The sequence below is a fragment of the Symphodus melops genome, assembly GCF_947650265.1.
Source record: "Symphodus melops genome assembly, chromosome: 18".
NCBI lineage: Eukaryota > Metazoa > Chordata > Actinopteri > Labriformes > Labridae > Symphodus > Symphodus melops.
Window position 1 is genome coordinate 20780704 of NC_136708.1, and position 26777 is coordinate 20807480.

Below are 26777 nucleotides of genomic sequence, written 5' to 3' on the forward strand. Positions count from 1 at the left end.
TTTTGTTTGTGTGCAGGCACAGTTTAACATTCATGTTTTTGTCTTGCTGGTTGCTACCTGTGACTCATTCAGAAGGAAATCCCTTGTTTCCCTCAGAGACACCCGCTGTCACCTGTTCCTCAGTCACCGCACAACATCTGAAAACAGTAACTACAGAACATGTCCCCCCATGTCCTCTGCCTGCAGTTAAAAGAAGCCAGATAGCATCAGTTCAGTTGTCACTCCTGGTTACAGGCAATCTGTCATGAGAGATTACTGCATGTCCTTGGCGCTGCAGACATCAGCGTGTAATCGAAACCTGAGTCCATCTCACCTTGCTTTCACGCGCCTCAGCCTGCAGAGAAGATGCTGTCTCCGATAAGTCAAAGTCACTCCATTTAGGAAATTAAGCCCTGCTGTCCGTATTCGCCTCAGTTCGTGGTTGTGTTATGCTATGTTTTTCCCTCTCATATCTTGTTTTTGTCCTGTGCCAAAATACAAACATTAATGAAAGAGTGAGGGACAAAAAAAAAATCTAAATCAGGAAGAAAACTTAGGAAAGTTACTAATCTGATTTGTGTTTTCTTCAAACCATACACGTGTATCTCAAAGAGTCAACTTGTTTATAGCTTTGTGTTTTTGCCATCATGTGGTGATTTTCTCGAGAAGTTCAGGGAAGATTTTAAAATCACCAAATGTGGATGGTACATGCAGTTCGATGATAGAATCCCACCGGCGTCAGTCACGCCATGATTGCCTTGAAAGCACTTAAACGTAAAAATCAACTTTTTATTTCATGGTTGACCAGACTTATTAGTGTACGTTGTCCAATCAGATAGCATCTCGTAGCAAAGGTAATAAAATATAATGTATTCATAATGTAGGCTTGGCAGAAGATGTGATGAAAAACTAAATGAAAGCATAAATTAGCTAAAAGCTAAATTACAGTTTGCAGGTAGATGGGCGTTGATTGTATGAAATGTAATTGTTAAAGAAAAAAAGTCCTAGCTTAAGCTCTCCCGTACTTCACGCTCTGCCAATGGAAGGCTTCGATCCAACATGCACAAACAACAGGGGTCCTAAGTGTCTAACTAGACTCTTCTCCTTTGTCGCCCCCCGGTGGTGAAACAAACTTACAAACTCCATTCGATCTGCAGAGTCCCTTTGCACCTTTAAGAGAAAGCTAAAGACCCAGCTCTTAATGAACACCTACATACTTAAAGACACTAGTGATGAAGATGGTTTTGTTTGATAAAGATATTTAGGATGGTTTTCATGTTGATTAGAATCGTCCATGTTGTGTTTTGTCACTTCCTGTCAACTCCTGTGTGTCCGATCGTACTTAAAGCTGTTCCTGCTCTTCCTGATGTTGTTTCCGTCCTCTCCAGATCCTTGCTTGTGTGGTTCTTACTCTCAATTTGGATAAAAGCATCTTCTAAGTGAACTGTGTATGTCTGAAATTAATAATGCACACCCCTCAGCCAATCAAAATCCAGTTCTCTCCAGCCTCGTTCTGGACACTTAGTTTTTCTTATTTTGTGTCATTGTTTTTTTTAAAGTATGGTTTTCTCCTCAGTGTTTCCCCACCATGATTGATAATAACTTAATTTGAGTGGAGATCTTGGAGGAAATCCTTGCAGGGAAAAAAAAAAAAAACCCTCTGGTGAAAAGAGCACTTTAACATCTGGCCTGCTGCACTGGACAGCTGCCTGCTCTGCTGCTCTCAGTTTCCCTGGGAATAACTATTTCCCCGATCCATCAAACTCCTCAGCTAAGAGGGTAGCGCCTTTTTGTTGACCCATCCTCCTCACCTGTCCATCTCTTCTAAAGGTTGAACCTTCAAATAACTTTAAAAAAAAAGAGCTCTCCATCCAATAATTCGGCCTAATTGTTCTTGGCGAGAGCAGCTGTAGAAATAAGAGGACCTGAAATTGAACTGTGAGAGGATTATCAGACTGCAAGGCTGCCAGATGGTGCCTGGAATTACCTGCAGAAATCACAGATAACCATCTTCCTTAAAGCCCACGAGAGCAAAATGATGGCGATGTAACATCCGAGGCAACGAGGCTGTTTATAACAACAACACAGCGCTAGCTCTTTACTAGCTTGAAGCAGCCGTTTGGTTTGGTTTGGTTTGGAGGGAGAGATGGTCAGCGGGCGTCGGGGAGGGTTTCTTTGCACTCGCAGCACAATGACTTCCCCTCGAAGCCGTTCAGTGGTTTTGGCTGCTCCTGACACTTTTGAGAAACAATGGCCGTTTTCATAAACAAATCAATTACGGCCACATAAACAGTGAGGTTTATGTTTTTCACAAATTACAGCGTACGATTCGTTAAAATCGCCGGGGGCCCTTTTTTGAGAAGCTCCGGGGTTTGACGCAGACCTCAGTCGCCGGGCTTTTTTAACCACGACCAAAAGAAAACGTGACATCACTCCTGTTTGGACCTCTGACACCGACTCCCAGCTCGGATGGGAATAGATTTTAAGATTTCACTTAAAGTCCTAAAAGCCCTTTGCCACTCATATGAAGAGTGCACTATAAATGAAGAGAATTAACATTATTATTTATTATGTAGTTGATGTTATGCTTTAAGTAGCGAACTCCCCCCCCCCCTCTCCTTCACTGCAGCCATTTATCAGGTCGACGCTCGGCTCGCTCACCAATCCTTCCACAGCGCAGCGGCCCGCATGAATCCTCTGCACTCCATGTGTTTTCAGGGCGTTAGGAAGGAAGAAGTTTTTAGTCATCAGCCGGAGCACAAGGGAACTCTTTCAGCCCGCCACATGGTTCAGGGTAGAGCATGTGTTTATATTTACTGTACGTTATGTGGGCTTGGGCACACGCCATCCCGCTGTTTCACTCTGGGCACCAACATTTCACTCCACCCAGCTCCAATTAAGGAGCACAAGGAGCTGTTTGATTCTGCTTATAAACCCAACATGACAAATAAGTGTATTGTATATTGTTTGATCCCCTCGGCTGCTGTGACTCTGTGCAGCACACCAGCGCCGTGTCGTCGACGTCTCTGTGTTATGTCTCTTCTGAGGGTTTGTATAGACCATCGCTAACGAAATGTGAATTGCAAAGACTTCTGGGACGCGGCCAAGGCGCGAGGAGCCTGGGCGTAGTGAGAGTTGGAGAGGGGTACAGGGTTTATGCGCCCCGCGTGGTTCTCGGCTGACTTGTTTAACTTGGATAATATTGGACTGGATCCAGCACAGTGGGCCAGGGGAGCTGGAAACCGTATTGTGCCTGCTGAAATTTAGTAGGAGGAGAAGTGGAGAGTAACTGTGGCTAAATTTCTTCATTGGATCGGGCCAGGCGCTGTGCAGATGTTGCTCTATAAATCTGGAACATTCTGCGGTTATCAATTACATTCTGTGGTAATCAATTATCCACCATGCTTTTTTTTTTTTTTAAACAAAGGCATCCCACGCATTCAGCATATCAAAGCTCTTATTTTCAAAAAGTTTCCTGGCTATAGGTGGCCCGGGCACCGAAAACAAAGTGCTGCGTTTGATTTTCTTCTATCAGCGCGTTGATGTGAAAAATGATGCGAGCGTGATTCAGAGACCGAGAGCGAGCGAGAGCGAGATCTGAAAAACATGTTTACCTCCTGTGGATCGACATCGGCGGCGAAGGCTTCCCTTCTGGAGAGGTTCCCGAAGTGAGCCGAGGCAGCCAGAGACGAGAGAGAGAGAGACGAGAGGAAAGACAGACACAGACTGAAGTTTTAGTCAAACAAACAGCTTGGTAGAGACGGAGCTCTGAATCTGATTTTGTTGAGTTAAGATTCAGCAGGGTGAAGCCAAAGTTTACCCGCCAGCTGGTTTAATTGCGTCAGATCTCTTCTGACAAGATCAAGATCAAGTCGAAGCTGCTTCTATCAAACGTTCGATGTTTTTCTGAAAGTGTCTCTGTGCATGAAGGCTGATCCTGTAAAACTTCCTGTGTGACACTGTTTTCCTTCCTCATGTCTCCTGGTTTACACTCGGACCTCTTTGCCTTCGAGTTTGCACATTTTATTTTTAATCCAAGTCACCACACGTTGGTGCGTTCGCTTGCATGCCTGGTTCCTTCACCTTGCTTTGCACCTCAGTCGTTCCTACTTTGGACAGAAAAAACAAACTTTGTTCTAATAGAGATTTAAATATTTGTTAAACAATAATATCCACCTTTTTTTTTTGTTTGATTTGGGGCTGCTGTCGTCTCCAGCCCAGGTGAAGCGGCGCTCCAGGCCTCAGAGCCCTTAAAGGGCCGGTACAGGCAGTCACGGGGGTTTGAGTTGGTTAATCGTTGAGTTTATGTGGTGATAATAACCCCATTGATTGTGACTCTTGTAAGGTGTGTAGTTTGTTTTACTGGGTGTATTTGTGGCTTATTTTCAGCCCCATCGTCTCGCCGTATGGTCGGCCATAACAACCCGTCTGTTGCACGATCTGTAAGGCTCGCCTCTGCACTCGTAAATGAACCCGACTAAACGCATTCTCTTCTTCGCCTCGCCACTGCTCGATGGACATCCTCGTATTAAGACTCTGATTGGTTTACAGGAACACGAACAGCCCAGATGTTTGTTTCAGAATAACGACGTGTTCAGCCAGGTCTCTCTGCAGCACTGGCACGGGGCGACGCGGTGACCGGTTTGGCTCTGCGAGACTCTTCCTCTTATTAGATTTATTTTTCATTAAGAGTAGAGGGACGCCACTGTTATGATGACCAGTAGTCACCATGTCACATCATCCAGCAGCTAAAACTTCAACCGGGAGAAGTCAAGTAGCTCCGGCCTGATCAGCAACTCTCGCTGGATTTCTTCGACTGTTTTCTCGACTTAAAGTCATATTTAGTGTCTCGGGCTCGTTAAATGAGTCAAGGGTCTCAAGAATTTACAATTGCTTCCGTCTGTGTCTAATAAATTGGTTAGAAAAAGTAAGTCCTTGGGCAGCATGACAAATCAGGCTTGCTTTTCAGCTGGCTTGTGTTTTCCCGACATCTCATCTGATGTTCTGTTTTGTTTCCTGACGGGAAAACTTCTTTTTAATGTGGCAACTTTAAGAAGTGAAAAAAAAAACAAAAAAAAACAGATTACCAGAAATAGAGGTAATACCCTGGTAATACCATTACCAGCATCCAACAGTCATTATATGGGGATAACAGAGATAGTCCTGTGAGAACACACAAAATGAAGATGTCTCAAAGTGGAGTTGTCGTTTTCCAGCCGTTGTGTAATAACGAGGCGACCAGCTGTTCCAGCATGTCGGAATTCCTCACAGCGATGAAGTCAAAGTCTCTCTCGGCGTTCATCTCTTTGGTATGAATCTGTTTTTTGTGGGAGATTGCATCAGATTTCTGTCTGCGTCTGCGTCGTCTCTTTCCGTCTCAGGTTTGTCAGACTGAGGCGATGAGCTCATGGACGGCGGCTCAGACGTGCGTGACGTGTGCGATACCTCTCCGTTGCTGTTTTATAACTCGCCGATGATACAACAACAAGCGCCTGTTCCATTTCTTCATTTCTGTTTGGAAGCCAAGTAGGTCGAATTATTTCCTGAATGTGTCATGAGTCGCTTTTCCGTCTTTTTTCCTTTTCAGATGGTCACCACCTCTGGGAGACCGAGGCCAAGGTGGACAGAGACGCCTCGAAGACGGTGAGTGAGACGTGCGACACCGGTTACCGTGACAAATAAAAGCAGCTGTTTTCGATCTTCAAACTGGGCTTAAGTGGCTCAATATTTTCAGTCTTGACTGAAGAAACAAACAGATGTCTGAATCAAGAGACCGGCGAGTTAAAGAGCTCCACTCAGCACACATCTGCACTTTGATTCAACTCCACGTTAAAGGGCCAGCGCACAATCATAGTAACAACAAGAAGAAGAAGGATGATGGCGTCGACCGTACTCACACGACAGCCCTGTGATGTCACGCTCAGGGATGAAAACTAAAGTCCAGGTTTTATTTGTTGAGATTCTGACTCTTTATATTTTCAGGTTTTCCTGAATGATGAATAACTTCAAAGATGTAAAAAAAAAAAACTGGAAATCCATTTTAAAACAAATCTACATCAATCAATCTATAAAATCTAGTTTATATCAGCCCAGTTGTCGAGCGGTGTGAAGACATAGAAGTTAAACTGCTCGTCCGTTTAGACATTTTCACACTGACGTCATCAAGTCGCCCTCCTGAGCGTGGCGTGATGTGGCGCCCTGGTACGTCTCTTTGTGCAGGAAGGCGCCCGGGTAGAACAGCTCCGACCTCGACCCCCGGGGTAAATGTCATGTACAGTGGCCTCCATATTCTCAGTTTTCTCCTTCAAGCCGTGTACAGCATGTCTTCCGTGTTGTGTGAACATGGAAGAGACGCGCCGTGGTCAGACATGACGGTCGATTCTGTCGGCCGACGGGAGGAACAGCCGCGTTGTGTTTGAGACGTGTGGAAAAAAGGTTTTCAGAAGTTCAACGCTGAACCTGTGGGAGTCGGTGCCTGGCAGTGTTTTCTGTCCTGGCCCAGGACACACACACACACACACACACACACACACACACACACACACACACACACACACACACACACAGGAGTCTGGGAGATAGACGAGGGGATTCGAGGGTGCCTGTATGTGAGGCGATGCACCTGCTCCCTCAGTCCTCTGAGTGCAAAACATTCACACACACTCTCTCTCACACACACACACACACACATACACACATACAGTAACTACTGGGACACATCTGTCTGCCTGAATAGACAAAAGCCCCCCCCCCCCCTCCTCCAGTCTGCTGGATTGGTCCCATGTTAAACAGTGACGCTTCCTTGGCCAGCTTTAACCTCTGCTGCTCCGCCACACACTCAGAATACCCCACTGCCTCCGTCACCTGCACAAACTGACCTTCCCCGAGAGAAACGCTCTGCTCCTAATTATAACAATTATTCACAATTAGACGCGTCACATTTATAAACTGCTCTCAAAGTGCTCACTTGAGGGAGTCCAAAATGCTTCTTCATGCACGATTTGGTCATTTTCCCCCCTCCTCCCTTTTACGCGTCAGAGAAATCATTTTTGACAGGGAAAAACATGTCAGAGCTTGTTTTTGTGGGCTTCTTGCTTTTTCACACAAATTGAAAGTACATTCAGTCTTCAGTGGGTTGAAATAGTTCGACGATAAAACACAGGTCTGCTCAAAACGTTCAAAAATAAAGAACATAAGAGAATCCATCTTGTGGATGACGGTCTCTTTTGCTTTGTAAGGTCATAGAGTCGTCGTTATTTCATAGAGGCTTCAAATGATGTTAATAATCCAGTTCATGCAGAAGACATTTAAACTGTAGACGGTAAAAATAGTGGACAGCTTCCAGGTTTTTATCAGATATTTTTCTGGGATAAGAGAAGCCTAAAAGCCTCATCTGGCTTCACTTGATTTTTACGACTGCGGTGATTTCATAAAACGTGTGTCAGCTCTCACCTGGACACGTCGGGGTCACTCGCTCTCTGCAGCACACTTTAGTAGACTGATGACTTCCTGCTGCGCTACCGAGCAGCACCTCACACACTGGCGTGCTGTATATACTCACACACGTATAGAAACACACGAGGAGCTGACGTGACCACAGACTCAACCTGGTCGCTGCTGGCCCTCAGCCGCTCTCAGACCGCAGGAAACTCTGCTGGGGAAATAAACTATCTGCACAGCCCCGGATCCAATTTATTAACATCGGCTGAGTTCCTCACTGTGCAAACAACCGCGGCTCTCTATCGTGGCTCGCTCTCTCTCTTGTTTGGGATTACTACCAGATTTACTCGATTTTATTCTCTGCCCAGAAAAACAGACACACCTTCAGGAGAGGGATGCAAAGGAACGAAATGAAAACAAGAAGCAAGACCAAGAAATAAAAGCAAAACAGTGAAGGAAAACAATGAAAAAAAAAAAAGCTTTATTTCTCAATTTCATAACTTAAAGGATTTATGTTTGTATCGGTATCAGGAAAACTTAAAGGTGCAAAAAAACCGGCATCAAGATTTTAGAATAATTAAAAAAAACCTTAATGAATTTCAACTCTTAATACGGATAGAAAGTAAGCCGAGGAATGAAAAGGTTAAAGTTTGAAACTCATGTGGCTTTGCTCGAACATACTCAAATGCTTTCGCCAATTTCAGTAAAGTTGTCCTTTTTTTCTTCTTCTTCTTTGCAGAATTCACTTCTCGTTGAAATCCCTCCGTATCGAAACCAAAGACTCTCCACTCCGGTCCACGTCAACTTCTACGTCTGCAACGGAAAGAGGAAAAGAAGCCAGTACCAGCGCTTCACCTACGTCCCTGCTAACGGTAAACAAAGCTACGTACGCCGTTGCGTCTCCTGAACTCCAGAGGGGAGCGCAGGTTCAGGATTCTTTTGGCCGACGGAGCCGATCGAGTTCCTTCTCCCTGATATTTGTTTTCATTAAATCACATTGAAGCTTCAGAGTGCCAGTTAAGGGCGCCTGTTTGACGCTTCACCTTCAACGTGAATGTCACAGAGGTGTGATGAGATGTGATTGCATTGCAGCAGTTCCAGCTTCCTCGGCTGCAGGATGAAGCAACCTGCTGGAACATTCACAAAACATGTCGTGCATGAGATCACTTTGATCCCAAAATATATCCAGACAGTGCCCAGTTTTCAAAGAACGCACGTTTCTTGGCGCAATATAACCAAGCCGTTATATCGAGCGTTCGACGGTCCTTCATGCGGGTGACCAGGCTTTCCCGTGCCATCCACTGTCGTTCTATCTGTCCACCCGCGAGGACAATAAAGACACCTTTGACCTTTGACCTTTGAGTTTTGAAGGCGTAAAAGCCCACACAATTATCTTAAAGCAAAACACGCTTCTTTCTCTTGAACTTGTCAGGTTGAAGATTGTCTCATGAAGAGAGGGGTCATCAGCAGGGGCGCCATCCAATCACAGCAATCGATCGTAAATTATGCAGTACAGCAAACACCTTGATTTGTTACATTTGGGGCCTTTGAATGCCTTTTGTCTAAAACGATTCCCAGACACAAAATGTTCACACAGATTTATCTCCCAGACAGGAAACAACCCTTCAAACCCCTCTGCACTTCCTTTCGTATTCTGCCTCTCTCCAACTTTGCCCGTCATCCCTTCACCACTCTGTGCCTTCTCTTTCCTTCATCTCCTGACTAATTAGAAACATTTAAACCAGTTTACATCTGAATAAAAACGGTTTGTTTTCCCTTTTGTCTCAGCGGTTTTCTAGGGAGGAACAAAGCAACTCTATTATTCCTCTATAGTAAAAAAAATAAATCTATAAAATCTGTTCTTTTCCGTACCTGTAGCTGCATGAAGGCAGCACTGAGTGGACACAGCAGGGCGGGGAGACGAGCATGGGAAAAGCATGTTATTTGAATAGAGGACCCTATTGCCAAGCTAAATATAAACACTGACCGAGCAAATGAAATGTAAAAACCGCTGTTAATTGCATTTTGGGCTCAGAGCACAAAATCCAGTGGGTGGTTCAAAGCTGTGATTCAAGCGAACGGAGCCCAGCCCTGTACGTGGGCGACGGAGTGCCCCGCTGTGAAAGTGGAGCATTGTCCTCGGGATGCAGAGAGGAGGAGAGGGGGGGGGGACAGCTCGTCTGGTCAGTGTCTCATGAAAAAGTGAGAGTCTGAAAGATTCAATGAAGATTAAGATCTGCAAGACTTTGAGAAAAGTTCACAGCAAATGAGAAAACGGGAATCCTCAAAGAAAAAACACATCTAAACCAAGTTCTGTTTAAATGTATGTGAATGTCTTTTTGTCTCTTTTTTTAATTAAGGAACTTTAATAATAATAAAAATAATAATAGAGCTAAAAAAAATTTTAAACAACTTGAACTGTTCCTGCATTAGCTGGAGTTTAGCTCCTGTGAAAAAACTTTTTGGGTAACATATCGGACACTGGAGAAGAAGATATGCCGGATTGGTTTAAAAACTCTTTTATGAAATCACTAAGTTTCTACCTGGTCTTCTTCAGGTGTTTTATAGGTGAAACTTCCATTTTCCTGAATGTACAATAGAAAACAGAAGAAACTGTGAAAGGCTAAATATTTAAGTATATTCTGCTTTAAAGGAGAGAGTGTGATTTTTTTTTTTTGATCCAGTAGATGTCGCCCTTGAGCTCCACCGTGAAACCAAAACAAACTGCAGTTTAGCGACACCTCCAACCCTTCTCTACTCACGTTCACACGAAGGAGTTATCAATTACAATGTACCATCATTAAGCGCAAGTGGCGAGCAAAACTGCACTTGCCCCTGGCCAGCGTTGTGTTAGCAGGCTAACGTTAGCTCCCTTCAGTTAGCTTGTTGCTCCTCAGTGTATAGACCTGAAAATGCTCACGTGACATCCAAATAATCATTGAGTGTGTTCTTCTTCTTCTTCTTCTCTCTAGTGCTGAATTAAAACAGCTTTTATACACAAGGCGAAGGTAAACACAGAGCTGACAACAACACAGCCAGCGGGACTCCAGCTTCTCCCTCATTATAAACAGTCAGGACTCAGAGACACATTTACTCAGACTTGTCTTCTGCTGTATTTATTTAAAAAAAAAAAATCAATCTATAGTTCGTTTGATTAACTGCAGCAGAAGATTCTTAATTGTAACTCAAGTTAGTGCCATAACATGATAAACAGACTTTTAAACAAACAGATGAGAATGAAGACTCTGCTGATAACAACAATCAAGATGGAAAATCAACAACATGAAAAGATGGAAACTGAAAAGCGACTTTTCCTTGCAGCAGGTGTTACAACAGATTTATTTTGGGACGCACATTACGCACGGCTGATTTCACACTCCGGAAACCCACCGAAACAAACTTCTATCTTTGGTTGCTACACAAACATTTGCACTTCTCCTGGTTTCTTTCTGTGCGTCTGCTCCGCCCGTGGAGGATAGGCAGGCAGATGCAGACGCACTTCCTCCCTAGCAAGCTGAAAATAGTGGAGCTTGTGCTATTTCAGTGCTGCGGTTGGCGTAACCATCTCCTCGCAGTTCCTCTTTTACAGTTGAAGCCTCACTAGCGCATGACACATCCACGTTTCACTCGCTGCTTTAATTAGCAACTTTGTCGTGTAAACCCTGCTGGATTAAGAAGTTCTTTTTTTTTTTTTTTTTTTCGAAAGGTTTCCCAGATCTGGACTCTTAAAATCCAGTATTTCAGCAACCAAAATATTCATGATCCTGCACGTCTCAAGCTCTCGTCAAGCTTGCATTTCCAATATGGGGACCACCGTGTTCCCTATAGACTGGTGTAGTTTTGAGTCCTAAAACCAGGAAGTGAGTTAGCATTTTAGCGCCGTGGTTCTAACCTCTAAAAGTCAATGGGGATTTTGAATGGGTTTGTGTTTAGACGCCTGAAATAAGGTCTGTGGTTAACACAAGCTGAAGAGATGTTGATGGTTTGTTAGACGAGATAAACTACGTTAGCTAAGACGCTCACTTGTGAATTTTAAAGTTTTTACGCGAACTTTAAACGGTGGTTGCTAACAAGTAGCTAACTGAAACTACAGTGGTTGTCATGGAGACATTACACGTCATCACGCGGGGAACTCTCTCCCTAATCCTCCTTACAGCCTCTAGTCTTATTTTTCAGTGTTCTTGTAAATATTAGGTTAATAAACAACTTATTAAGCTAACGTTTAGCTATCTTGTGAAGTCCGATGATTAGATCGATGAAGCATAACGGCCGTGACGTCATTACAAACCGACCGCGGTGTAGTTAGCTTGTAGCATAATGTTAGCTTTTTACTTCTCTCGGCTGCATAAACTCTTCAAACTTCATATAAATGATGTTCATCTGTAAAGATTATCCAGCTGAACAAAACAGCAACGCGTCAGAAACGTGTGTTTGACACAGAGCTTATTTTCTGCAATGATCCAAAATCCAATGCAAAAATCCCATAGACGAATTTTCGTAGGAACCACCGGCACCATTTTTTCGGGTTGGCTTACAAAAATACGTCATTACTATACCAATCTATAGTCCTCTTCTTCATGCCCTTCAGTGTCTGTGTTTTGCAAAGTCTACAGTGACAACCTGTAGCACAGTGAAGATTAATTTATGGGGAGTTGCGGCATTCAAAAAAACTCAAATCTGAAAACATCTCGGTGTAATAAAAATCTGAGTCTGAGACTGCATCGACTTCGGTTTCGTGCACATGGTTCTTATTGGGATCTCCTCCAGCTTTTGCAGAGAGTCGAGAAGGACACGATCCAGTTTTAGTGATGAAGCTCAGGGTCAGAGCCTCGCTGTCGTCTGCTTGTTTCTGGACCGAAACGCTTGTTATAAAAGATGGATGTCGTGTCAGGAGCGGCAGCAGATTGACGGTCCACGTTGTCGATCTCGATGTTCTTCACTCGAGTCGTATTTGAACCCGGCAGACGTTGCGTGTGCAGCACTTTGAGTTAAAAAAAAAACAGCTTTAATGTTTCTTTGTCTTCTCAGTCATTTATTTAAAATGATCGACCCCCGCTGTGTTTGAAGCTGCTGTTACAGCAACATATTTCATATCGCACATTTAGTGGGTATTAGCACCAGAGAGGGATCCAAAGAAAACAAGCCTTTCATTATAGAAGCAGCTGGAAGTTTCTCGTGTTGATGACTCATCGGCTTTTTTTCTGCCTTTTTGTGAATATTTCAAAACGGGGAGGGAGCTCATGCTCGGACACAGAGACTCATTGATGAGAGTGTTTGTTTGGCAGCCGGTTTCCTAGCCACAAACCCACTCACTCCCTCACTCCCCTCCTTACTCCCTCACTCCTTCACTCACTCACTCCCTCACTCCCCTCCTTACTCCCTCACTCCTTCACTCACTCACTCACTCCCTCACTCCCCTCCTTACTCCCTCACTCCTTCACTCACTCACTCCCTCACTCCCCTCCTTACTCCCTCACTCCTTCACTCAATCACTCCCTCACTCCCCTCCTTACTCCCTCACTCCTTCACTCACTCACTCCCTCACTCCCCTCCTTACTCCCTCACTCCTTCACTCAATCACTCACTCACTCCCCTCCTTACTCACTCACTCCTTCACTCAATCACTCCCTCACTCCCCTCCTTACTCACTCAATCACTCCCTCACTCCCCCCTTACTCACTCACTCCTTCACTCACTCACTCCCTCACTCCCCTCCTTACTCACTCAATCACTCCCTCACTCCCCCCTTACTCACTCACTCCTTCACTCAATCACTCCCTCACTCCCCCCTTACTCACTCAATCACTCCCTCACTCCCCTCCTTACTCACTCACTCACTCCCTCACTCCCCTCCTTACTCCCTCACTCCTTCACTCAATCACTCCCTCACTCCCCTCCTTACTCCCTCACTCCTTCACTCAATCACTCCCTCACTCCCCCCTTACTCACTCACTCCTTCACTCACTCACTCCCTCACTCCCCTCCTTACTCACTCACTCACTCCCTCACTCCCCTCCTTACTCCCTCACTCCTTCACTCAATCACTCCCTCACTCCCCCCCTTACTCCCTCGCTCTCTCCCCTACTCACTCCCTCACTCTCTCCCTTCCTCCCTCACTCTCTCTCACTCACTCGCTCACTCTCTCTCTCTCCCTCTCTCTCTCCCTCTCTCACACTGATTCAGTTGGATTTCTTGTTTTCTGATTGAGCTTCTTCTTCTTCTTCTTTTTTTAGTTCCCACAATAAAGACGGAGCCACATGACGACTTTGACGCCCCTCTGCTGTGTGGCCAGCACGGCCCCGGTCTGTCCTTGCTCCCAAAGCCATACTTGACCCCGATGGTGCCCTCGGACCCCAGGCCATGTGTGGTGGGCGGGGCTTACTCTCTCAGCCAGCAAAGATTGGCAGCCAAGCCTTCCCAGCTGCCCTCCTCCTCCTCACCGAGCACCAGCCCCAAACTGCACGACCTGTCTCCGCCACTCTTCGCAAAGTGCCTCCCTGCGGGCCCCGCAATCCAACCGTCCCCGATCCCGCACGTCTCCATCATCCAGGAGACACCCGGGCGCTTCCAGTCGCCAAACCTCTACCCACCCAGCAGCTCCTCCTCCTGCTCCTCCCCGGCCTCGCCCTCGACTCCCACTGACGCCCCTTTTTCCCCCGCGCTCAGCATGACGGCAGCAGCAGCGCCGCCTGTTAGCAGCCCAGGAGCTCAGCAGCACCCCAAGGTGTCAGAGGGCGGGCGGGACGAGCTGCAGGAGGAAGGCAGCCCCCCTGCTTTGGCTGTCAGCATCAAACAAGAACCACAGGAGCTGGACCAGATGTACCTGGATGATGGTGAGTGATTCACACCACAGAAAGATGAACTTTAAATCAAGGAATGAAGGAAACTCTGAGTCTCAGAGATCCGATTATTTAGGTCAGCTTGGCCTCTTCTTCATTCTGCACCACAGAGTTCATCCTTCTGTTAAGTTTAGCTATTATTGACCTCATTTTGGTTTTGTGTGCACATACTGTACATCACTTAAAAACAAGAAATGCCAATGACAATAACAACTTGCTATTGTTCACTTAGAGGATCCAGTTATTATTAATGAGCTCTATCCAGTCCATGGAAATAATCACACTGGGAACAATCTTTTTTAGGCCACTGACCGGACAAAGATTTATTTTATTTTTTTTCTGCCTTCAAGCATGAAATGACCCCCAATCAATCTTCAGGTACAGAAGGGATTTTTGATCAATCTCACTCATATGACTCACTGATTATTTCAGCAGGAGCCGAACCTGTGGCCTCTGTTTCATTAACAGGAACACCATCACATGGGGGGGGGAAAAGAAAGTTGCTTTCTTGTTGGGAGTTAATGACCTGCTGTTTTGCCGTTAAGTCACTCAGCAAAGACGGCGTGCTCGCTTTCACAACGTGGAAGCACGCCGTCGCTGACGTGACTCTGTAGAGGGAGCAGACACTTTCACACGTCTTGGTGTTTTTAATCTCTCTTTATTCTCGTGCCTTTGGGGTCCTTCTTTCCACTGCTGTCAGGTTCTTTCACTAATGAGTTCAGAGGGTGGAAGGCTGCTTCAAACCCAGAGAGAGACGAGCTCCTTTAACTGCAGGTTTATTTATCTGTGAGAGAGCAGAGTTTTAGGAGGACAAACTTTATGATCTCAGCGCTCTGGCCCTCTGCGCTCACCGCCGAGGTTCAGTGGGGGCCGTGCGGTCTGCGCTGCGGTGATTCGAAATAAATTGGATAAATGATCTTCCTCCGCGCTAGAAAAAACATTCCCGAGCTGTGTGCAAGTCGATGAAGAAAACACTAACCAGCAGTTATCAGCGGATGGAGCCGCGGGGCTTTTTGATCTGAAACCAGAGCCCCCCCGCTGAATCGTCTGGTCCGGTTTCCTGACGACGGCGGGCGAGACGCTGTTGTCGGAACGCACGACTCAGACTGTTCCCGTGCCACTTCCTCTGAACAGTCTGGGTCATTACATTAGCACTTGTTATTAGCGCTGTCTGCACGGATAGCTCGCTCTTTAGGAGTGAGATTTGATTGGCTGTTACGCTCTCAATGGTGCCGCCGCTGCTCGTGTGTAGAGCAGAGGTAGTTAAAGGAGGGCGGGATGAAAGTATATCAACACCAATGAGGACGTTTCTACAGATATGAGCGCACCAATTACTCTTGTTTTCATTGGCAGGTTGAGGGGATATTCATGATTTTAATATGGCTGCTCACGTCATTAAAAACTCTGGCCGAGTTTGACACGACTTCACGTCTTTATGGTCGAGCTCAGGTGTGGCGTTTCTGTAATTATACGTGAGCCAAGATCGTAAAAAGCCAAACTAAGACACCTGAGATTTTTAGGAGACATTCACTCTCATTAAAGTAATTTACTGGGGCGTGTGGGTGTGTGAGTGTGTGTGTGCGGGCTGTCATTTAGTATAAACCTCTTGAAATGATTGACGGATGTAAAGGATAATCGTGAAATGATTAATGAGCAATTTCATTTATTAGCTGAACAATTTGACCAACGTGAATCTAAACAGATGAATTTAAACCACTTATCAGATCAGCTTCTTGTCGTAAACCTCTCTCATGAACAGATTCTCGCTTCACAGATTTCCGTTTCTTTCTCCCATTTATCATATCGAGGACTTTGAGGTGTGTTTTGTGTTTTTTTAGCCACGTTCGATTTTTTTCACAAACCATGACGTTAAAAACGCAGAACTCTTCCGTTCAAAGTCATTTTAGCAGCAGAAAGCATCAACAGAAGAAATGTGCTGCATACAGTCAAAGAGCAGCCGCTCGCAACACATCCCAAAAGGTTGATTTGCGCCGTACATCCCGCCTCTGACTGAGCAGAGAGCCAATCAGAAGCCGTCTATACTGCAAGTTCAAGAGGAGATATTTACGCCCCCCTGACCTGTCTGCAACACGCAGAGTCGCTCCTCTGCAACATCGGCAAATCTCTGACTCCAATTTCTCCCTTCTACTGAAGGCAGAGCTCGTGTGCAAATGTAAAGCTTGGGACGACACGGTGGCCAATCTATGTTTTTGTACCTAGATTATGTAGTTGCCCTTTGTCCATCATCAGAGCGGATATCTGTTGTTTTTTCAGCCCTCTCGTATTCGCCATGATCCCCTGCTGTTACACATTTTTTTTTTTTTTTTTTTTCTCAAACAGTCCCCCTGAGGGGTTACGAACATGTCTGCTCATGGAAAGTCTGAACAGTGTTGTCTGGCCCCAAGCCGCAGCTGGAGCTATAGGCTGCAGGGAGCACGGTCTGAACTCTGAGGGAGATGGAGGCCGGCCACGCTGCCATAAAACTTGCTGACTGCAGAGGTTTGCATGCTTCCTTTTGGCTCAGAGAGAGAGTCTGGAGGACACAGCCAAAGCCCATACGTTATGCTGCACAAATAGTGTGCCGAAGACTTTTGGTCAGCGGTGAGGTAACACGAGCAAAACGTGCACGTTGAAGCCAGATCTGAGCCGAGGAGCATTACGAAAGGCCTTTTTTTTATGGCGTGTTGTGGCCTTGTTAGATGACAGGGCTGCACAAATTGACGACCAGAGACGTCAGCGGATCATCAGAAAAGTATTTGGTTGAACTTGTGACTAAAAACTAAATCCCATTTTATACTCAAAACTCACTTGCCTCCTCAAGTTGGATGATGATAGGTTAATGATACAACACGATGCCTTTGGAAGGAATATATAATTAGCTCATTACATATCCCTCGACGTCCACATCTGCAAAGTCTCATTTGTAGCCAGATGAAAAATCATTGATGCATTTCTAAGTAATAACACCAGTATGATGCGATTGAATTCAAAGCCAATTAAAAATGTCGTTAAAAACAATTCCCCCCGGGGCGCCTGCGTGTAGTGGTTAGAGTGCGCTCCCCGTGTACGGAGGCTGGTGGCCCGGGTTTAAATCCGACCTGTGGCTCCTTTTCCTTCTCTCTCTCTCTCTCTCTCTCTCTCTCTCTCTCTCTCCCTCTCTCTCTCTCTCTCTCTCTCTCTCTCTCTCATCCACTGTCCTATCCGTACAGTAAAGGCAGGAAAACAAAAAAAGCTTTCCCACTTCAGTGTAGCTTAAATGTTGGCTCCGAGTTTTCAACTTTTGACATGTTGAGGCTCAGAGTCGGTTCGCGCTGATTACTCTTGAGAGAGATGATCCTAAAACGTCGTCCTCCTGATTGAATAGATGTTTGCGTAAACATTAAAAACCCTTGACAATAAAATGCAATCCAAAGCAGCTAATTCTGCAGCTGGAAAAACAACCAACAATTTCAGTGTTCTTTTAGTTTCATACAATACAAATAAAACTGTTGCTCATGGAAAAGCAACACACCAGCTGCAAAAATACATCCAATGGGCCCCTCCAGCGTTAGCTCATTTTGCAGCCTCTGTTCCAGGTCAGACATCCAGACATCATATCTGAAATGCATTTCAAAGCTCAGCATGCTGGACAACATTTCTCAGGTCAAATATGTGTGTTCAAGCTTTTTTTATTGATTATATGTCGATGTATTGTTTTTCTTCTCAGACACATTCAGCTGTCTTCTGGGTGAAAGTCCCGTGTGCATCACAACAAACTCGTGTCTCTCCCTAAAAGTCAGACATATCTGTAACTCTTCATCATGTCGGACGATTTTGAAGTCAGGCTGAATTCGTTCATCGTGTGCCGTGCAGGGAGACGCACAAATCCTGATCACATCCTGATCGGCTGCTCGGAGGAATTTCCTCCATATTTGAAATGTTGTACACCGACATACACTCAGTGAGAGCAGAGCCACGAGCTGATTCCCCAACTTCAGGACTTTCTTTCCAGAGTGACAGCGTCTGAAAGCACCATGGCAACAGCAGGCGTGCCTTTTTGATGTGTCCCTCTGCCATCATGAAAGAAAAGAAGGAGTGAAGAGTTGACAGGAAATGATTGCAGAACTCCAACTTGTTACGATTCGGTGTTTTTAGTTTGCTTGCGTTTGATGCTGTAATTTGTTTTTGTGTGAAAATAAGCAAAGAGTATTTTTGACTTCTACTTCCGTCTCTGGGAGTTTTCAAAGGAAAGTTAATTGCAAAAGGTCAACAGGCGTTTTCACACCACAGGAACTTTTTGATAGTTCTTGGAACTGTTGTAACTCTCCTTTTTTTATTGGTTCTGCAGCACTGGGAAATACAACAGGGATTAAAAAAAAAAAAAAAAAAGGGTCTAAATCTGTGTTGAACTTCGGGACGTGACCGTGGGACTGACCTGCAGTAAGGCAGAAGGAGCCTCAAAAACACGTGGCAGTAAACGGGAGGAGAGTTAAAGGAGCACTAAGTAAACTCCGCCGCCTGAAGGCTGCCAATCAAAACCATTAGAAAAGATGTATTGAGGCTTCTACAGTAACCATCCACATAACTGTCAATTTTTAATTAATTAGGTTATATTTGTGTAAACGTGGGGAGGGGGGATGTGGCGTGGTTGATTATCGCCTGATCAGTTCCTGATCAGTTCCTCTGTAGTCTTGTGTTATTACAGACCAGATCGCGTTGATGAGGCTAACAGTGCTGTCGTGTTAATTGTTTGGGAGTTCCTCGTCCGTCGGGGGTTTCCTGGCGAGGGAGTCGAGCTGTATCAATCCGCTGCAGCTGCTGCCGACAGGAAACTACTTCCTGGATTACTTCATGTCAAAGCCAAGCCTTCTTCTTTTGAATAAACCTATCGTTGCAGTCAACAGTCGTGTGTTTGTTTTAGTTACCATAACAATATTTTGTGTCTTAAAATAGAAACATACAAGGCAACCAAGTAAAAACACATTTTTGAAAATGATTACATTAAATGAGAAAAAACATCTGTCAATAAAAAATGTACATTAACACTTTAAATGAAACTTAAAATGATCAGAACAATATGTAAAGCAGAAATAATAGAAAATGAATCCAAATATGGAGCTCGACTTGGCCCAAAAGATCAACCAACATCAGTTGAGTTGTTTTCTGAATGATCCCGCTCGCTCTGTGTGTTTTCTGTTTGTTTGTTCCCGACGCTCTCCCGAGCAGATCGATGGGAGCAGAGAGCACACCATGACACAGATGTCACTCTGGTGCTGACTCTATTTTTAGGACTTTTGTTGTAGACACACTTAAGAGATCAATAGATTGACTTCTGTTTCAATTAGATCCTCAACTTCAAAAGTGACGACACAGTGAAAAGTGGGCCATGACAACGGACACATAAACAGTCAATGTTGTGGCGTCCGTGGGGCCGAGGAGAGACTGCCAGGTCCTCCTTTATTTAGCTCGCTGAAATCTTAGCTTTAATTCTGAACGTCTCATTCTGGCACGTTTGGATTTATGTTTTATTGTGTCATATGTTCCTGTAAGCTCACCGCCTGCCATGTCCAATAGATTCACTGGTTCAATCTAATGATCAGGTCAGGATATTGGCAATCTAAGGCTATGTGCTCCACATTTGAACGACTGATAAACAGAAATTTAAATGTGGTTTAACTGGGTAGTCTACATTTGAAAAAAAAATCTGCTAAACTTCAGAGAAATGTATTTTAAAATTGTCTTTAAGTAGACAATGTAATTTGGTTTGCTCTGTGTGGCTAATGTTAGCAGCGCTAGTAGCCTTAGCCTTTTCGTGCTCTGTGTGGCTAATGTTAGCAGCGCTAGTAGCCTTAGCCTTTTCGTGCTCTGTGTGGCTAATGTTAGCAGCGCTAGTAGCCTTAGCCTTTTCGTGCCTTTTGCTAAATGTAGTTAAAATTTCTCTGCAAACTATAACTTGACACAGCCTACATACTTTTGTATCTCTGTTTTCTGGATCAGAGTTTGATCCTATAGCAAGCTCAGCTCAGTTAGTCAAAACACTGCTATCCATGCTATCTGTTCACCGAGCGTGTTTACATCCAGGTATCAGAGCAGGAGAACAGGCCCATTAACCAGAGCGACAGCCAGTCTATGGCTTCAGCCCCATCTAGTGGCAAACAGCTGCTTTGCATATCAAGGCCCAACATCTAAAATAAATTAATAAGTTGTTTAAGTGACTAATAATTTTGGTGCTAACTAGCTAGGCTAGGGTGAAAACATCTGTAGATTTAACACTGTGACATAAATCATCATGAATTTAATCGCATGTTTCATTTCCATTTATCACTGGTAAAATGCCTGCTGGTGTAAACAATGGGGACAAGGCTGTACACAGGAAGTGTGCATCGGTCTACTCTTTTTTTAAATAGTGTAGTGTCCCTTTAAGACGAACATTTTAAACTGGCTGATGAGATTTTCTTTTTCCGGTCCTCTGCTGATGAATCAAGAGACGATTATTTCGACCACCTGAATAGAAAATGTCAGAGCTGTGTGGACGAGTCTCTTCCTCACTGCCAAGTTCTTCACAAACACATATTGATGTGAAGCTCGCCCTGCTCGTGGTCGTATAATAGATTCAGCGTGTCCCTGTGTTTGTGTGACACGCTGATGTGAGATCGCCGCTGTTCTGTCGTTATCAGACCTCATGAGAGATCTTCATGTTCCTTTATTAATAGCAGCAAGACGATCAGCGATCCAAACACATAAAAATCATGTCAAAACAAATCTCTGTTAGCTCTGCTATCATAAACCACTTCAGTTAGAATTTCAAATATGTGTTGCTCAGAAGAGAAAACGTTTCTCCTCAGGTTTTTTTTATTACCTGAAGGTGATTATGAAACTTTTTTTTTTTTTTTTTTACAAAAGCAGCCTCCTGCAAACTTGGAAAAACCCAAAGATAGTATTTAAGGGGAGTTGTTGCCAGGCACGTACACTCAGTCGTCTTTTTTACTGATAGGAAGTGAGTGGTATTTCTGCTAGGAAACGAGCCTGCCATAGCCGGGTCACAGAGGGCAGGCCCGCTCTGCTGCCTGTGATGAAAATAAACTTCTGAGATGAAAAAAAAAAAGATAATTCCATTGTGTTTAGGGGAATCTCGGGTTTCCAGGCTGCTTTTCCAAGGTCCAGTCACTCAGAGGGAACTCCTTCCCTCGGCCCGTTGGCTCACTTTCCCGGGGCCAGCTCCAGGGGTGTTCCCGTTTTCTTCTGCACGTTTCTCAGCCCTGTGAGAGGAGAATGAGATGCCTGACTTTGAGGCCCGGCTCAAATAATGAGGAAGGTTAGGAACTGTGGCGAGGATTCTTCTTAAAGAAAGAGAGTGGGAAAAATTAGGGGAGGAATGATTTGTTCTTGTTGCTATCAGCGCTTTTATTTCTATTTATTTTCTGGTTCAGCCTCAGTCAAACTTCTCTGTAACATTGAGATCATCATCCTCCCTCTCTCCCTTCTGCAGCCAAAGAACACAGCTGATAAAAACAGATAAACAAGTGCACCTGGATCCTGCAGAGACAGGGGGAGGTTGCATCATCTCTCCTGATAAAAAAAAAAAAAAAAGGTCTGGGAATCTAAGATATAGCCGAGCCTGATTCTATTAGGACGAAATAACCGCTCCTATAGAGTTTAGAGGATTGTTTTCACATCAGATAAAGATGGTGCCTTAAAGATGCAACTGTAAAATTGTTATATGAAGAGTGAAAAAAGTGTGTGAGAGGTGTCACTTGATGATGAAACACACAAGTCTGCATCACTTCCTCCAGCATGACTCGGCTATTTTACACAGATTATCCTTTTAGTCACACTATCCGAGCGTTTAGCAGGTAAACAGTCGGAAATTTCTCTACAAGCTTTGTGTGTTTGCAATACAAACAACATATTGAAGTGAGAGTGACACTTACATACATTACTGTATTTTATAAGTTTGTTTAGTAAATATTAAGTCACAAATAGTTGGCTACTGGCAAACATTTTACATTTAATTTGAGAAAAAAATCTGTTATTTATAAGAAGTGTTTTCGTTGTAGTCGAGCTTTTTTATTTATTTTCATTTATTATTTTAAAGTGACAAAAAAAATAAATTCTTCTGCTCCCTTACAGCGACAAAAAGGTCCTTTAATCCAGGTCTACACTCAATGAAGATGATCCAACCTAACACGGTCCTTCGTCTCTAGCTAGACTCCCAGAGTCCCTTTGCACCTTTAAGAGAAAGCTAAAGACCCAGCTCTTTCATGAAGGATGCTGATGATGATGGTTTTTGATAGTGAGGATATTCAGGATGTTTTTTCCTCCTCTGTAGAGCCTCACTTGTGTTGTACTTACTCACTGATGTCCAGTAGAAAGCTTTTGGGTTTATGTCAGTTTAACGTACACACACAACATACTAACTGTCCTTTCTCTCTCTTCTTCTTCTGCAGTCAATGAGATCATCAGGAACGACCTGTCCAGCATCTCCGTCCACAGCCATGCGTAGTTTCCTGTCACATTTGAAAACTGTGACAGGAAACGAGAAAAAAAAGGGAAACACCAGACTAAAATAGACTTTATGCTTTTCATGCTTGGACTACAGCATGCAGGAAGCGGCAGAAAAAGGAAATGCAAGGAGAACAAATGTAAATCTATTGTGCAGATGACCAGGGTCCAACACGTGCCTTGTTTTTCTTATATAATGCATTTTGAAATGAATTACACAACAAATACATTTGACTAAGACTGCCTTTTTTTAAAAACATGTAAAATGATTATGTAGCAACCTAAACCTGCCATCCCAAACCCACACAGCAAAGTATGCTTAAAGAGGACCAAACATTATTTTGTATGTGTCTTTTCTTGCTGCGACTGTAAATCTATTCGGTGCCTTTGAGTCATGTGATTTGTATATACAGTATGTGTAGTGCTTCAGTTTGCATATCTGACTTCAGAGAGGGAGAGAGAGAGAGAGAGAGAATAAAAAGAGAAGTGCCTTTTTAACTGGAAACAGAAACGTGTGGCCTGCACATGTTCAGCTTCAAAATGAAATATGAGTGATTTTTTTTTTTTTTTTTTTTAAGTTACACAAATATATATATTTTTGTCACATGTAGCTAATATGGGGAAATGTCATGACGAGTACCAGTAGCACAAAATAGAGTATTGTCACAGGGACGGCGCGGTTTAAACAGCAAATACTCGTCTTAGCAGGTTGAGATTGAACCTTTTTGAAGTATTATTTTACACGACCCAACTTAAACCATCACGAGCAACAGCGGCGTAGAAAAACTCAAACACGATCTGACTCGAATGTGGACAGCCTTCTGTCTTGTTGCTATAGCAACACACACACACACCCCTTGTTTATTGAATCTGGTTGCTTTTCATCTCATATATCTGGTTAGCAATTTTGTATTGACATTTGTTGGTGCAATAAAAATGAAATCGAATACATTTTCTGTATTCACTACCAACAATAAGCACTTAGCCCGTGAAGCTGCGGTGGCACTTCGGGCATCACTTAAAGTCACAGAACAAACTTTTTCGATGATGTTTGCCAAACCTTTAAGAGTTTGCGTTTACCTTTTCATTAAAAAGTGAGTGTATTCAAAGATTGATGAGTCATGCTGGGTCACTTAACACAGAATATCTCCGTCCACATAACGCGTTTACAGACTTGAACATTTTAACCTTAACTGTGGAGTTAACGTGATGGCTACGGTTGTTCTGTCTTGACTTGAATCCAAAGAAGAAATCATCTCGACTTTTCCCTGGAAGCTATGCAACGAGAAGTTAGCATTAGCCTCTCTAAGAATGTAAACAACGCAACAGAAAATGTCTCTAATCCAAAGAACAGCAATACAGAAATATAAGTTCAATATTTGTATTTTCATATTTATTCTCTTAGCATGTGCTCTGTTTATTCATGTTTATCATAAACCTTCTTTTACATGCTTACCTACATACTGTGGTTTATCTACTCCTTTGTTTATTATAGAAAAGCGGAACGAGCTTTCAAACTTGTTCCCATTTTTTACATGTATTTATGAGTCTTAATCTTTGTAACTGAAGGCCTAAAATAAGCCATATGGAAATGTTTACCGTGGAGATATTGTTAGACTACAGCTCATTACGTGTGCTTTGTGACCTGTTTTGTGTGTATTTGTCAATAAATACATCTTCATCTCTCATGTTAATGATAAGTCTTTTATGCACACCGATGTTAGCCGTTGAGTTCCACAAGGTTCAGTACTTGGACTGATTCATTTCCCCTTATATACAGTTTGCTTCCTCTGGGTAATATTATGAGGAAACCCTCTTTTTGTATGCAAATGATACTCAACTATATGTATCAATGAAGCCATACAAAACCAATTATGTAAACTAGAAGTATGTCTTAAGGATATTAAGCTTGAGAAAGGTTTGATCGTGTTTAATCCTTTTCTATGGGCTGTAATGAAGTTCATCAGCACTAATATAAAAGTTGTGTATGATATTATGTAACTTGTTTTACTTACTTAAGAGCGCTGGAAGTCACAGCAGGTCAGAGTTTTTGCATTGTTGCCTTTCTGAAAGGGTTTTCCATATAATCAAATTATCCAAGATTGATGATCGTTCTGTCGGACTGAGCAGCACGTTGGAGGTTTTTGGAGGTCATGCAAGAACTCTTTTTTAATACACGAATGAACATGTTCAATCACACCGGTGCGTCACTAAGAGATAGATTTTACTTAAAGTTGTCAAACATAAGTACGAGTACCAACCATGCACACAACCAACCGACCATGTACCAACCGTCCCGCAGCACAAACGCAGACTGTGGAAATGTAAAACTATATAGAATGACTGTGATTTAAAATGGTTTATGACGTTCAATTAAGCAGTGTCCGTGTAAACACAGCTCTAACAACAACACAGCCAGCGGGACTCGAGCTTCTCACTCATTGCAGACAGTCCTAACTAAGAGAGACGTTTACCTCGTTTAATTTCTGCTGTATTTATGAGTAAATGATGCACATGCTGCCTTAAAATTGTTTTTTTAAAAAACAGATTTTTTAAAATGTTAGCATTGAACACAGAGGGAACCAATAAGCACAAAAAGATCTGATAATTATTTATTTTATGACATCACGACAACAAGCAACAAACTAAACCATAGATCTATTTAAAATCACATCACTAAGATTTACCCTGAATATTAAAGGCTGGTTTGTTGTGATCTGGTGCACGCTGACACCTGGTGGTCATCGTGGTATCTGCCGGATTTTTACACACAAGGAGAATGAAGATCAGCTGTTTGTTTGTGTGTGTGTGTGTGTGTGTTGTTTGTCACGCTCTGAGCTTGACTGATAATGACATTGATGCTGTTATGAAAATCAGGACGTGTTTGATTCACAGTTTGAGCTCCGCGGCTCCGCACCTGTCACGTCTTTTAGGGAAATTAGTTTTCATTATAAGTCAGGCTGTGAAGTATTGTGCTGATCACTCTTTGATGACATCTGTGCTGAATATACCAGGTAAGCCACAACCTTATGAGAGGTCAATGTTGAAATATTTTTATTATTTTTTTTTTATGTAGACCGTATAGTATAACTTTTCTTTCTTCTTTTACTGTACAGTTGTCGACATATTCTGGATAAGAAGTTAAAGATTACACTTGAAGTAGGAAAGCATGACAGTTTTCATTTTCATTACTTAATTGACACCCTGCAGCCAATCAGAATTGAGTATTCATCTAGTGTATGGTTCATTAAGGAGTAAACTTTTTTTTTTTTTTTCTTTTCAGCAGCTTCTGAAAGTTGTCTTTCTCCACTCTGAACCTGAGTCTGGTAGGATGGAGGCAGTGTACAACGACACACAAAACCAGAGTGCATCTCTGGACTGTAGTCCTCTTAGCCAAAACAAACTTTATATGTTCATGATGATCGACATTGTAACTTTTATCACAGGAGAATCAGTTATCAGCAAACTGCTGTGGCTCTTCTACACATCCAAGAAGAAAATCGATATCCTGAATTTTAACTTGGCTCTCTTCCATAAATTGCAGTACTTGGTGGCCATCTTCCATTTTTTGTGCCTGTTCATATGGCCTGCCAAACACTTGTATTTCATCAAGTTTGTGTTTATCTATGCAGAAATCGGTGGGCCAATGAGTTTGACCTGTATCTGCCTAGAGAGATACTATGCTGTGATTTACCCCATGTCTTATCCTCTGCTGAAGAAGTACAGGTACAGGGAGCTTTGTGCTGCATCTGTGTGGCTCACGTCTTTGTCCTTTGCTCTCCTGGGTACTTCAGTCCAAAACAAACACCCTGAACTGGCCGAAACTTTCTTAAAAACTCTCCCAATTTCTTTTGTGGGGGGCATGATGGTCATCATAGTGTGGTGTAATGGCAGCATCGCCAGAAAGCTGAGGGAGTCCGGTCCACAGAGAGAGGCGTTGCATGCAGGGAAGAAGAGAGCACTGAGAACTGTCCGTGCCACTTCAATCATCATCGTCTTGTGTTACTCTCCTGTTACTTTACTACAAGAGGTGACATT

General features: G+C 43.5%; 1 protein-coding gene across 2 annotated transcripts in view; it reads left to right on the forward strand.

Annotated features, from left to right (window-relative positions):
* nfatc1 (nuclear factor of activated T cells 1) overlaps positions 1-24427 on the forward strand; it is a 43480-nt gene extending 19053 nt beyond the window's left edge. The window contains exons 7-10 of one of the 2 annotated variants that reach the window (XM_079368375.1): positions 5567-5622; positions 8159-8291; positions 13653-14252; positions 22685-24427. In XM_079368375.1, the coding sequence (XP_079224501.1) occupies positions 5567-5622; positions 8159-8291; positions 13653-14252; positions 22685-22740 (845 nt within the window). In that variant the 3' untranslated portion in view covers positions 22741-24427. Of the gene's footprint in view, positions 1-5566; positions 5623-8158; positions 8292-13652; positions 14253-16598; positions 17079-22684 lie in introns of those variants that run through there. The other variant, XM_079368376.1, reaches the window with a different exon arrangement.
* Positions 24428-26777: the final 2350 nt, after the last annotated feature.